This window comes from Mastigoproctus giganteus, chromosome 12 (assembly GCF_048544385.1).
Source record: "Mastigoproctus giganteus isolate SK-2022 chromosome 12, ASM4854438v1, whole genome shotgun sequence".
NCBI lineage: Eukaryota > Metazoa > Arthropoda > Arachnida > Uropygi > Thelyphonidae > Mastigoproctus > Mastigoproctus giganteus.
This window is the reverse complement of record NC_143586.1, coordinates 18,245,998-18,259,630: the sequence shown is the minus strand read 5'-3', so window position 1 is coordinate 18,259,630 and position 13,633 is coordinate 18,245,998. Positions and strand designations below refer to the sequence as shown.

General features: G+C 37.1%; 1 protein-coding gene across 1 annotated transcript; it reads right to left on the bottom strand.

The window, feature by feature from the left end:
- Positions 1-7,293: 7,293 nt before the first annotated feature.
- LOC150076747 (heparan sulfate glucosamine 3-O-sulfotransferase 6-like) lies at positions 7,294-13,091 on the bottom strand. Its single transcript, XM_090386638.1, has 2 exons — positions 12,637-13,091; positions 7,294-7,903 (listed from the first exon to the last, which is right to left on the bottom strand). Exons 1-2 carry the CDS (start codon positions 13,089-13,091, stop codon positions 7,294-7,296), a joined length of 1,065 nt encoding a protein of 354 aa, XP_090242764.1.
- Positions 13,092-13,633: the final 542 nt, after the last annotated feature.

Genomic DNA, 13,633 nt, shown 5'->3' with positions numbered 1-13,633 from the left:
AGAGCTTTTTGGAGATTTTCCTTTTTACAATTTTAGATTTTCTAACTTACTATCATCTTCCAGAACGTATGTGAAGGAGGAACCTCGTTTGCACCTTACCAAATTTCTGACAACTTTATGGTACCTCCCCATACTTTTGAAAGGGTGATGTATTTAGAAGCGATAAGTATGATTGCTTTTACCATTTCTTTTGGCACATCCAAACAGAATCCGCTTTGAACGAAATGACAGACTGGGACAGGAACGAACAAAAGAGCAAGAGAGGGGGGGGATCTTTTTTTTCGACTCTATTAACTTCTGCCGTCCTAATTTGATTTCGGGGGAGGGGGGAGTACACCCCACTCTTACAAATGGCGCGAGTTTCCGTTTCCCAGCGACAAGATGATGCGTAATTCTTTAAAAATTACTGCGGGGGTCAAAGGTTGTTCGCTTTGGCGATGGTTGACCCCCAGGAAGTGCGTAACGGGCTCGTTGAGGAAGTGATGATGTCATAGTAATTGGCGAAGGCATCGGCGGAAGGCGAAAACCGGAGGAAGCGACGAATATCGGCACTCGCTCGCGAGGCATCGCTATGATTGATCGTGCGCCGACACACCCTTGCCAATGACACGCGCCACCGGTGCACCCCCGTCCCGCCGTCCCTGTTCGGGCCCTGATTACAGAAACACGCCGACAGGGAGGATGGAGAGCGCGAGGATATCCTTTAATTTCCTGCGTTCGAGTGTCTTTTCATTTGGGGCCGGCTCAATGACGCGGGTTCCGTTAACGCTCGTGCAGCTGTAAATAATAGCGGCACGCGGTGGGTGCATGCGTCGGCACGGTGACGTCACCGATTGGCAGGGCGCACGTGCGAGGACAGGAAGTGTACACGGATCGCCCGCAGTGGCGGCCGACTGAAACAAAAGACCCGTTTTTTGGGAGCGCGATCGATGAGGGCCGGCCGCATCACGATGAACTCGACCCGGTTCATCCACGCGCCGGCATGTTTTTTCGAATATTTCATCGCAGGTAGGGGACGGCGGAAGAATCGTACGCACGAAAAGGTCGCTGAAAAAGAGGTATCTTGTGCCCCCGTCCGCACAATGAAAATGCATCACCTTTCCTCCCTCCCTCTCTTTGGCTTTCCACAAATTCCCCCCTTCTCTCTCTCTCTCTCTCTCAGTGCTCATCTATCTATGTCTTCCTTTTCACTCTCTCTGTTTCTCTTTCTCTGCTGATCTGTCTATCTTTTTCTTCTCACTCTCTGTGTTTGTTTCTCTTTCTTTATCTGTCTATTTCTGTCTGCCTGTTTCATTTTCTGCACGTCGTCCTCTCTCTCTCTCTCTCTATCTGTCTATTCATCTCTGTATTTCTTTTATCTCTTTTTTCTCTTCTCTTTCCCTATCTCTCTTTCTGTTTCTCTATATTTGTGTTTCCCCCCCTCTCTCTTTTCTTTGTAATTTCTCTCTCTCTCTCCTTTTCTCTTTTCTCTTCTGTGATCTCTTTAATCTCTCTCACTCTCTCTCTCTCTTTATCTCTGTTATTTTGCCTTTCTCTCTTTCTCTCTCTCTATATATATTTATCTCTGTATCTTTTCCTCTCTCTCTCCCTCTCTCTGTCTTCCTCTCTCTTCTTTTCTCTTTTCTCTTCTGTAATCTCTTTAATCTCTCTCACTCTCTCTCTCTCTCTCTTTATCTCTCTCTCTCTCTCTCTCTCTCTCTCTTTATCTCTGTTATTTTGCCTTTCTCTCTTTCGCTCTCTCTCTTTATATTTATCTCTGTATCTTTTCCTCTCTCTCTCTCTCTCTCTCTCTCTCTCTGTTTTTTTCCTCTCTCTCTCTTTCTCTCTCCTTTTATCTCTTTTCTGTGTAATCTTTCTCTCTCTTTATCTTTATTTCTCTCTCTCTGTCCCTCTATTTATTTCTATATCTTTTCTCTCTTTCTCTCGTTTTTCTCTCTAATCTCTTTCTCTCTATCTCTCTTTCTCTCGTTTTTCTCTCTAATCTCTTTCTCTCTATCTATCTTTCTTTCTCTCTGTCTCTATTTATTTCTGTTTTTTTCCTCTCTCTCTCTTTCTCTCCTTTATCTCTGATCTCTGTCTCTCTTTTATTTTGTCTCTTTTCTCTCTCTCAATATATTTGTACACTGCTGGACAAAATTAATCGAACAAAATGTTTTTCATGAATATCGTATTATGAGCATTGTCAAAGAAGGCGAATATTTGACATCTTTCACTCTCTCACTCTCTATCTCATTATATCTTTCACTCTGTCTATCTATATCTTTCACTTTCCTGTCTCTCTTTTCTCTCTCCCTCATTTATCTGTACCTTTCACTCTCTCTTCTGTCTCTTTTTCTCTCTCTCTCTTATCTATACCTTTCACTCTGTCTCTCTATTTCTTTTCTTTCTATTTCTTTCTCTCTCACTCTATCTATATCTTTCTCTCTCTTCTGTCTCTTTTCTCTCTTTTTTTATATACTCTCTCTCTCTCTCTCTCTCTGAAGGTCAACCGTCCCAAGTGGAAACCCTGGATAACAGCATTTTTGTAAATTTAAAAAATAAGTGAAATGAGTTTTACGCGTGAGTAAAGAGACCTGTCGTGAAGGTTATTAATAAGAAATGCCTTAATACGAGCTGCACCAATTGAAAGATAGCTTTCAAAATCGACCATTAAAGGGAAAAAGAAGGAAGAAATCAGTTGCGTCAACAATTACTGTTATTTAAACTCAATCTCCATCGATATCATTTAATTGTCGACATCGATGGATTCAAAGTCCATCAACGACTGGAACTGATGGACTTTCATTAAACTGGCGTAGTATACTGTCAACGCTTTCGTAATGCAGTTTACATATTTCTTCCTGGATTTTAATCTAACAATTTAAAATAAAACACGTATTTAACGTTTTTGCCGTGATAAAATATATAACAGATAGTAGTCAAATAGGCATATACTAATTAAATCATGATTTTTGTATTTAGTAAACTGATAACAAAAACGAGCAAAACATAACCGTTAAATTTCTGTTGGTCCAATCTTTCTAAAAGAGCCCAAATACAAAATTTCCGTATTCATGTATGAAATAATGATGATAAATTCAACAGATGTGCAGTGGCACTTCGATTATCCGAACGTCGATTATCCGAACGTCGATTATCCGAAAAAAAAAGAAAAACAATAAGTTTTATAGAAAGGGGCACATTTCACTAAAAGCATAATAAACAACGAATACAGGGCTACTAGTCATGCGCACTAGAATTCGTTGTAACATAGTTTCCGTTTCAGCAAGTGGCTGAAATACCAAACCGGTTGCCATGGCATCCAATGATTTCTTGATGAAACATTTGCCAATTACAACGAAACAGGCGTCTGCATCCGCCATAATTGTTTTCCTTAAACAAATAATCGTATTATTTAAAGTTCCCCGATTGGCCAAACAGCACGCTCATCCATCCAAACAAAACAAAACGAAAAAAAAAAACAATGGCGCGATCCAGGGTATCCCCATAATTCCTCATTAATCCGCAGAGGATATTTTTAATTACAAACAACTCTATTAAAGATACAACACATCCTGGCCATTAAAAGGATCTTGTAGCAAAGAGCCCTTTAGCCCTAAGGGTAATTACGCCTACATAAGCGAGAAAGAGTCTTGCGCGGGGTCCTCTGAAGAGGGACGACATTCCTCTAGGTTACCAACGATCTAATTAAAAATAATGGTTGAATGATATGGGGTTCGTCTCCTAATTTGGAAAAAGGAATCGCTGTAAGCCAAACAAAACAGAGCGCCCTCTTTAATGTACTCATTAAAACAATTAAAGCGAAAATTTGAAACTCGGAACAGTTACGTCATCCGCACGCATGCGTAGTCCTTCGGTCTCCAAATATAAGAAACTGCGCTACAGTTGACACATTTCTTATACCTTATAGGATGTCGTGTATACTGCGTACCCAAAATATTAGGCGCACTCTCTAATTATCGAAACATTACGAATGTTTGGCTGAGTTCGGTAAATTAACGAGCCGTGTTTCTCGTTAGGGGGAGTGTCGTAAGACGGGGGGGGGCAATTTACGAGAAACTGTAAACATTACCATCTGTTACAATGACCTCCGTAACATTCGCCGAAGTGCCATACGAAAGAGATGTAGTGCGGTCATTAGTAGAATTTACGACAAGCGTCGATCATTAGCGCCGTCTGGTGTGCTGCGAAAACATTTTTGCGCCGAAATTGACTCGAAGATAACAATCATTTTGTAACAATGGGGGCACGTGCCACGCTCGGCGCTGGTAATTGTTAACAGAGTTGTGAATCTTGTTTTCCCTTCGTACTTAGCTTGTTTGTTGCGATGTTTAAAGATAATAGAGACGCCGTATCATTAAGCTTTTAAATGCGTTTGCAGTAAATCACGTGTTCTTTGTTACTCCCATTTATCCGTCCGTCTGTCTGTCTGTCACTCTGCAGTGGATATTTATGAGTGACAGCCGATAGTTACTTGTTAAACACATCGTTCTCTAGAGTGCGTGTGCGCTTATTAAAATATTTAAATGAGCAGTTGAGAATCTGCTGCTCATTATTTTCACTCTCTGACAAGAAATTGCGCAAACAATACACTGCCTCCCAAAAAGTTTATTTGAAGGGCAAAACCAGTTGTAAAACTCGTTATGCAAACAATACGAAGCTATTCGTGATGCAATCACAATACATGATTTCATCATAAATTCGTGATGATGCAATCACCTGTTAGTGGCTGGATCTCAGTTTGAAGCCAGAATCGTCTTGGTTTAGACAAACTGCAATCCATGCCTTTTTCAACCTGCATTCGAACCCAGGATCATGTTAATATAGACAAACTGTCTATACTAAGATGATACTAAACTAAACGTAGTCTAAACATGCTAAAACAGCCTAGGTTTGAACCCAGGATCACCTTAGTTTAGTAAAAGTGTCATTCATGTGTCTTTCGATCTTGCTTCTAATCCAGGATGATCTTAGTTTAGACAAACTGATATTCATTTCCCTTTCAGCCTAGGTTCGAACTCAAGATCATCTTAGTTTAGACAGATTATCATTCATAATAGCTTTTTTTCAGCCTGGATCCGAATCCAGCGTCATCTTATTTTAGATAAACTGTTTTTCTTGTGTTTTTCACCTTGGATTCATCCTAGGATGAATTACTTTGAGCAAACTGCATTCGTGTCTCTCTCGGCCTGAGTTCGAACCCAGGATCACCTTAGTTTAGACAAACTGATATTTGCATTGCTTTCAACCTGGGTTCGAGCCCAGAAGCATCCTAGTTTAGACAAATTGTGATTCATGAATCATTCAACCTTTGTTAGAACCCAGGATCACCTTAGTTTAGATAAATCGTCGTTCATGCCTTTTTCAGCTTAAATTCGAACCCAGCAACATCTCAGTTTACACAAATTATCATTCATGTTTCATTCGATCTAGGTTACAACTCAGGATCATCTTAGTTTAGACAAATTATCGTCAGGTCTTTTTCAGCCTGGATTCGAACCCAGAATCATCTCCCAGTTTAGACAACCTGCCGTTCACGTCATTTTCAGCCTAGGTTCGAATCCAGAATCATCTTGGTTTAGACAAATTGTCATTCATGTCTCTTTCGGCCTAGGCTCAAACCCAGGATTATCTAACCTTAGACAAAGTGTCACTCATGTGTCATTCGACCTCGGTTTGAATCCAGGATGACCTTAGTTTAGACAAATTGATATTCATGTTCCTTTCAGCCTAGGTTCGAACTCAAGGTTATCTTAGTTTAGGCAAATTATCATTCATATCCCTTTAGACTTGAGTTAGAATCCAGGACCATCTTAGTTTAAACAAACTGTCGTTCATGCTTTTGTCAGCCTGGATCCGAACCCAGCATCATCTTATTTTAGATAAACTGTCTTTCGTGCCCTTTTCACTTTGGATTCGATCCCAGGATCAACTCAGTTTGTACAAACTGCCGTTCATGTCTCTCTCTCTCGGCCTGGATTCGAACCCAGAATCATCTTTTGGACAAACTATCGTCCATGCCTTTTTCAGCCTAGATTCGAAACTACCACCATCTTATTTTAGACAAATTTTGATTTTAATGAATCATTCGACCTGGGCTAGAATACAGGATCATCTTAGTTTAGACAAACTGTCATTCGTGCCTTTTTTCAGCCTAGATTCGAACCCAGCATCATCTTAGTTTAGACAAATTATCATTCATGTCTCATTCGATCTAGGTTAGAACCAAGGATCGTCTTAGTTTAGACAAATTATCATTCATGTCTCATTCGATCTAGGTTAGAACCAAGGATCGTCTTAGTTAAGACATAGTCGTTCATACCTTTTTCACCTGGATTCGAACACAGAATCATCTTAGTTTACACAAATTGCCATTCATGTCTCCCTCTCTCTCTCTCGACCTGGGTTCGAACCTCAGGCCCTCGTGGGTAGCACAGTTGGTAGAATCATCGTCTTCCCCAAACAGGGTGTAAAAAACCTCAGTTCGAATCCCGTCGATAACGTGAGGAATTTTAATGGGCCTTTTACACAATGTGGCTGAGTTAGTCGATCTCAGACAAGGGTAGGGTGGTGATCTCTCCCGGAAACTCGGGTTTTTCATCCAGCAAACAGAAATCGAATCTCGAATCACCTTAGTTTTGACAAACTTCCTTCATGCCTTTTTCAGTCTAGATTCGAACCCAGTATCATCTCAGTTTAGATAAATTATCATTCATATCTCATTCGATCTAGGTTAGAACCCAGGATCATCTTAGTTTAGACAAACTGCCATCAGACTTTTTCAGCCTGACCTGAATTAGAACTCAGAATCGTCTTAGTTTAAGCAACCTACCGTTGATATCTTTTTCAGCCTGGGTTCGAACCCAGGATCATCTTGGTTTAGACAAATTATCATTCATGTCTCATATCATTCGACCTGGATTCGAATCCAGAATCATCTTAGTTTATACAACTGATATTCATGTTCCTTTTGGCCTGGATCCGAACCCATAATAATATTGTTCAAACTAAAATTTACATTGCGATCTGATTCGAGCCAAGATCACATTTATGTAGGTATAGAACACACAGTAAGCCATACAAAGCAATCAAAAGTGAAAATTAATATTTATTATTGCATAAATTAGAAAGTTGGTCAGTGGAACTTGAGAATGAATTCCTTTTATAAAAGTCGTTTGTAGGTCATCCATCAGTAGTATCGCGCTATAAATATTTTTTTAAATGAATACACATCGAGGGACAGTTGATATGTAAATATTTTTACGTATAAAACCCGCATACAAAAACTCTTCATCAGAGCCACCCGAAGTTGATTCCGGTCATCCTATAAAAGTTGAGGTTGAAAGGTCGGTAGAAATCTCGTAGCCTTTGAATGGTGTCGTTGGAAATGGTGGGATGGGACCTTCCCTTTGTCTTTCCTAAGCAATGGATGGTGGTGTCCGACCTTCGTAAACAAGGGAACCCCTTAGTCTCGTTGAAATAAAAATGTCTGTCCGTAATCACTCTCTGAAGTCCCAAAAACTCTTCCAGACGGGCCATTTCTTTGGCCGGATTCATTACTAGGTCCTCCCCACTCACGAAGTGGATCTGCTGCTTGGGAAAGTACCTCAGCCACCAGTCCAGATACCTGGCGTATATCCCGATCCTAATGGCACTCCAAGACGTGTCCACCACCTCAGTACCATTGAGAAAAGCCATTTCTTCAAAAGATGGAGTGTCTCTTCTCTTACTCGCCGTCTGCGTGTAATCCGATACTGCTCTAGTCACGGGATCGCGAACCACAACCACCAACTTTGCACTCGGAGACATCGCATGGATTCGCTGAGGAACTTGTTTGGTGATAAAGTAACTGGGTGTCTTCTCCATCGTGATTTGGTAGGCACTGCTGGTCGGCATCTGTTGCCTAGGGAACAGAAAAGAACAACTGGTCAGATATATTTCATCTTTGTATTCAACAGAAATAAAAATTTGAAATTCTCATTTCGGGGAACTCTATCAATTGTCAGACGAACATTGTAATCTACTGCAATATATTGATGGTTAGACGAACATTCTAATCTAGTGCAATCCATTAATGATCAGACGACATTGTAATCTAGTGCAATCTATTAATTGTCAGACGACATTGTAATCTAGTGCAATCTATTAATTGTCAGACGACATTGATATCTGTTAAGTGCAATTGCAGTATATTAATTGTCAGATGATATTTAAATCGATTCCAAACTATTAATTGTCAGACGACATTGTAATCTATTAAATGTAATTGTAATATATTAACTCTCAGATAACATTATACTCTATTACAAACTATTAATTGTCAGACGACATTGTAATCTACTAAATGTAATTGCAATATATTAATTCTCAGACAATATTGTTATCTATTGCAAAATATTGTCAGATGATGTTGTAATCTAGTGCAATCTTTTAGTTGTCAGACGAAATTGTAATCTATTAAATGCAATTGCAATATGTTAATTGTCAGATGATATTTTAATCTATTGCAAATATTGTCAGACAACTATTGCAAAATATTAATTGTCAGACGACATTGTAATCTACTAAATGTAATTGCAATATATTAATTCTCAGACAATATTGTTATCTATTGCAAAATATTGTCAGATGATGTAATCTAGTGCAATCTTTTAGTTGTCAGACGAAATTGTAATCTATTAAATGTAATTGCAATATGTTAATTGTCAGATGATATTTTAATCTATTGCAAATATTGTCAGACAACTATTGCAAAATATTAATTGTCAGACAACGTTGTTATCTATTGCAAAATATTGTCAGACGATGTTGTAATCTAGTGCAATCTATTAACTGTCAGAAGACATTGTAATCTAGTGCAATCTATTAATTGTCAGACGACGTAATCTACTGCAAAATATTAATTGTCAGACGACATTGTAATCTATTGCAAAATATTGTCAGACGACATTGTAAACTAGTGCAATCTATTAACTGTCAGAGGCCATTGTAATCTACTGCAAAATATTAATTGTCAGACGACATTGTAATGTAGTGCAATCTATTAATTGTCAGACGACATTGTAGTCTGTTACAAACTATTAATTGTCAACGACATTGTAATGCCGCCTGGCGGCAAATCTGTTAATTATGCAGAATGCAAATAACCCAGTTAGATTATTCAGTGGAAAAATTCATCTTCAAAGTCCAAACGACATCAGAGAAAAAATATATCCGCACTCAAAGAGCAAGTTTAAGAATCATTCCGCTAGGTGGCACTCATTCCTTCCCCCTTCTTTAGGCACTTGTGCAACAGCTTGAAGGGACACACTTTATTGCAGTCCTTATTGGGGGGGAGGCTAAGAACTTACAAGACCAGACGATAAATGGAGACAGGCAAACGCCAGTCCAGTGTGAAATCTCTTCGGCTGAATCGATTACCTCACGGGGCCACTGCCTTTAACAGTGGTTCAGTCGTCTGCGGGATTTAGTCTAAGTGGGTGGCGGGAAGTAAAAGGCAAAACGGCGGAAGGTTTGGAAGGGAGGTTTCTGGAGAAAATTTTCGTCATCATGGCAACGGGATTTAAGGGATGGAGTGAGAAGATTCCGATCCTCTTATCGCTATCGGCATTCGTCTGTGAAAGATTCCGAAGCAGATGATCTTTTATGCTCACTCATGCGGCAGAAGATAAGAGCCATTGTGAATTAGACGCAGAAGATCGCTTTCGAATCACAAAATATGCCACTCCGACCGCAATCGCTCGATCAACCTACGCCTTAAACTTTTATTAATTTTTTAAACTATTAATGCAAGTTTAAAATTTAAAGCGTTATATTTTTTTTTTAATTTTTAAAGTTTACTTTAATTTTTTAATTTTTAAAATTTCTCCTTTATAAAATATTTAAAGTATTATAGCTTATTAAATGCCACATAAATTATTTTTTTTTAAATAATTTATTTTATTAATTTAAATAATATATAATTAAATTAATCTGTTCTGATTTCTTTTATAAAATTAAATTGGTTGAATTAATTTTATTTATTATTAAGTAGATTAAAATACTTAAAAATTGTCGTAAAAAGTCGCAACGTTTCGGCCATACATTTTAAATGCTGTCATCAGGAATAATCGAAAAATTTGAAGGCTATTACTAACTGTCTTCGTTAGTTGGCGTCTTCTGCCCTGTACAGTTAGTAAAAAAGCTTTCAAATCTTGTTTGATGACAGGATCCAGTACGGAATCGAGACCTGTTGCCAATTATTAAGTAGCTTCATCTTTTGTGCAATAATACTCACTTTATAACAAATTTTCATATTTTGGTGTTATTTACATTTCAGTGTAAACCAAAATAGGAAAAATTAGAATACAAATTAAAATTAAGAAAAATATGAAAATTAGAATGCAAATCGAAATTGAGTAAAATAGAAAAGTTAAAATTAGAAAAAATGGAAAATTAAAATGCAAATTGCAATTAGAAAAAAAAATAGAATAAAATAATATTTCTGCATAGAATGCGAAATTTACAATACCTAAAATTGGGCAAAATAGAAAAAATAGAAATGAGAAAAAATACGAAAGTATAAGAATATAAAAAGTAAAATTGGAAAAAACAGAAAAATTTTGAGTACAAATTAAATTTAAAAATATACATAAAAATTAGATTGCAAATAAAAATTAGGAAAAACAGAAAACCTAAATTTAGGAAAAACAGAAAACCTAAATTTAGGAAAAACATAAATATTAAAATTAGGAAAATTTAGAATATAAATTAAAATGATCAAAAACAGAAACATAAAAATTTGTAAAAATTAGAAAGCAAATTAAAAATGGGAAAAAATAGGAAAAACAGAATGCAAATTAAAATTGAAAAAAAAAAATTAGTATACAAATTGAATTTAAAAAATACGTAAAATTAGAATGCAAATTAAAATTGGGAAACAGAAAAATTGGAATATAAATTAAAATTGAGGGAATATAAAAAACTAAGTGCAAATTGAAATTAGAAAAAATAGAAAAATAAAAATTAGAAAAATAGAAAAATAAAAATTAGGAAAAAATAGAATACAAATTAAAATTAGGAATGATATAAAAATTATAATGGAAATTAAAATTAGGAGAAAATAGGAAAAATGGAATGCAATTTAAAATTTGGCAAAACAGAAAAATTAGAATAGAAATTGAAATTAGGAAAAATAGAGAAATAAAAATCAGGAAAAACAGAAAAATTAAAATTAGGAACAACAAAAATAGTAAAAATAGAAAAATAAAAATGAGAACAAAATATAAAAATAAAAATTAGGAAAAACAGAGAAATTAAAATTAGAAATTTTGAAAAGTGAAAATTATAAAAAATGAGAATACAAATTAAAATTAGAAAGATATAAAAATTGAGAAATATTGAAAAATTAAAAAACAAATTTAAATTGGAATAAAAATTTTAAAAGCATGTAAATATTAAAATTGGGGAAAATAGAAAATTTAGAATACAATCTGAAATTCAGAAAAAATAGAAAAATGAAAATTGGGAAAATAGAAAAATAAAAATTCGGAAAAATTGAAAAATTACAATAGAAATTTAAATGAGGAAAAATAGAAAAATTAGGAAAAGCAGAAAATTTTAAAATATAAATTGCTATCGAGAAAAACAAAATAAGTAGAATATAAATTAAAAACAGAACTTTTCAATAAAGATTAAAATTAGAAAACAACAATGAAATTTAAAGTTAGAAAAGCGAACTTAGAATAATAAATACATAGCTTTAAAAAAAATAAAATTAGAAAAATAAGAGAGAAAATTTTATTGAAAATTAAGATTTTTCCTTAATTTTAATTTTGAATAAAACTGTTCCGACTTTTTCTAATTTTATTTCCAACTTCAACAGAATTTTGTCTTCGTTTTAGGTGATTGTCATCCGAACCAAAGCAATAAGAATTCAAATTTGGAGCGCGTGCATCTTCAACACAAAAGAAAACAAAAACGAAAAAAAAAAAAAAAAAAGCAATTTCTTTAATAAAGAAAATGTTCGTGTCACGTTGCAAAGACAACTGAAGAGCAGACGATAATTTAGTACGGCGCTGAGTGATGCAATTGGCGCTGCACACATCGTAAGGAATCGCATTTGCGTCGTCTAATCTGTTTACGGGATCGTAAGCAACTGCGTTTCTTTCACGCTTTAAAACGAAGTGATGTCCGAGTCGGACATGCGCAGCCTCCCTTCCGTCACGTAAATTAGATGCCAATTTCGTTTTCGTGCCAGCACGCGCACCACGTGATTTCACCCTTACGTGCATCATGACGTTTCGCCCGCGAGCAGATTTCTCACGGTCACGTGCGTCAGCTCCGTAACAATTTCTCGTAAATTTCAATACAATTGTGACGCAAACAGCGCTCACGTGCGTGCAGCCTCGTGGCGCCAGCTGCCTGTTGAAATGTAAATTGCGCACGCGAAAAAAAAAAAAAAAAAAAATGGAAACAGTCAATTTTTTTCCAAAAAATAAAAATCGTTGAAAAAATGGAATATTAAAATAATAAAATCACACGCAAAAATTATTTATAAATAATTTTCTTTCATTAGATTTATTTTTGTATTTTTTTAAAACGAATTTTGTTGCGTGGCAACAAGCGCCTGTTTCTGAAGAAGCGAACGCTACCTACCTGTACCACTCGATGCCTCGGTAGTATAATCGATCAAAGAAGTGCGTTTCAGGACCGGCTGCCCTTATATCTGGATGGAGTCGGAGAAATTCTAGAATGGCACGCGTCCCACATTTCTTCACACCGATAATCACCGCCTGGGGGAGTCTTTTAGCGGCAGGACCGGAACGCAACGTTTCCCTTCCTTGAGAAAGACGATTTTTCTGTTGATCGAAGAACGTCACGCTTCGTAATGATGGTCCGGCAGCCTCGGATCGTAAAACGGAGCTCGGATGCACCCCAGCAGCGTAAGGGAGCGTCTCGTTTCTGCCACTTCCCTCGACGCGTTCCTTGATTCTTCTCGGCAGCCAAAAATGCACCGTGTATTCGGAGGGTCTCCTCGTTCTGCCGTCTGCCACCTCACCGGGTTTCGCGTCGGAGTCGAAACCGAACTCGATCACATCCTCCGGCGACATTGCGTACTTGGGGATGCTCACGAACGCCAGGATGTAAAGGACAAAGCAGGTGGAGCATAAGCAGACGGACAAACAGAGAAATATTCTTCGGTGGGTGCAGAGTTTTCGTCTGTCCATCGTTAGAAACGAATCACGTGATCAAGGATCTTCTGTACGAATATAATCAGAAGTCACAGGAGTAGTTAAATCCACTTTGCATCTTCAAGGGGCCCTTTTCCTGTTGGCTAAGTGCCAATAATTGGTCTTCGTATGGTTTATAATCCAAGGGGGTCTGGAAGGGTTCGATTTGTTTGAAGAGTTGCAACTCGGGGAACGTAAACGTTGAGGGGAAGCAGGGTTGTCTATCCCTCACTAACTAACCACCACGCTGTCTTCTTTCTTCTAAAATATTTACAGGTCCCAATGAACTTCCACCGGAAAATCATGGCAGTCACACAGATGCGAAAACTTTTAAGCATCTTCTTCAGCCCCAAGAGACACGCGTTTCACATTCTGCTTCGTACTTGGAGAGGCACTTTTAAGGATTACCACTTTGGAAAGAA

Coding starts and splice junctions, on each gene's coding strand:
- LOC150076747 (XM_090386638.1), bottom strand. CDS start 13,091: ATGTCGCCGGAGGATGTGATCGAGTTCGGTTTCGACTCCGACGCGAAA. Junction 7,904..12,636: donor CGAGGCATCGAGTGGTACAG/GTAGGTAGCGTT, acceptor TCTGTTCCCTAG/GCAACAGATGCCGACCAGCA.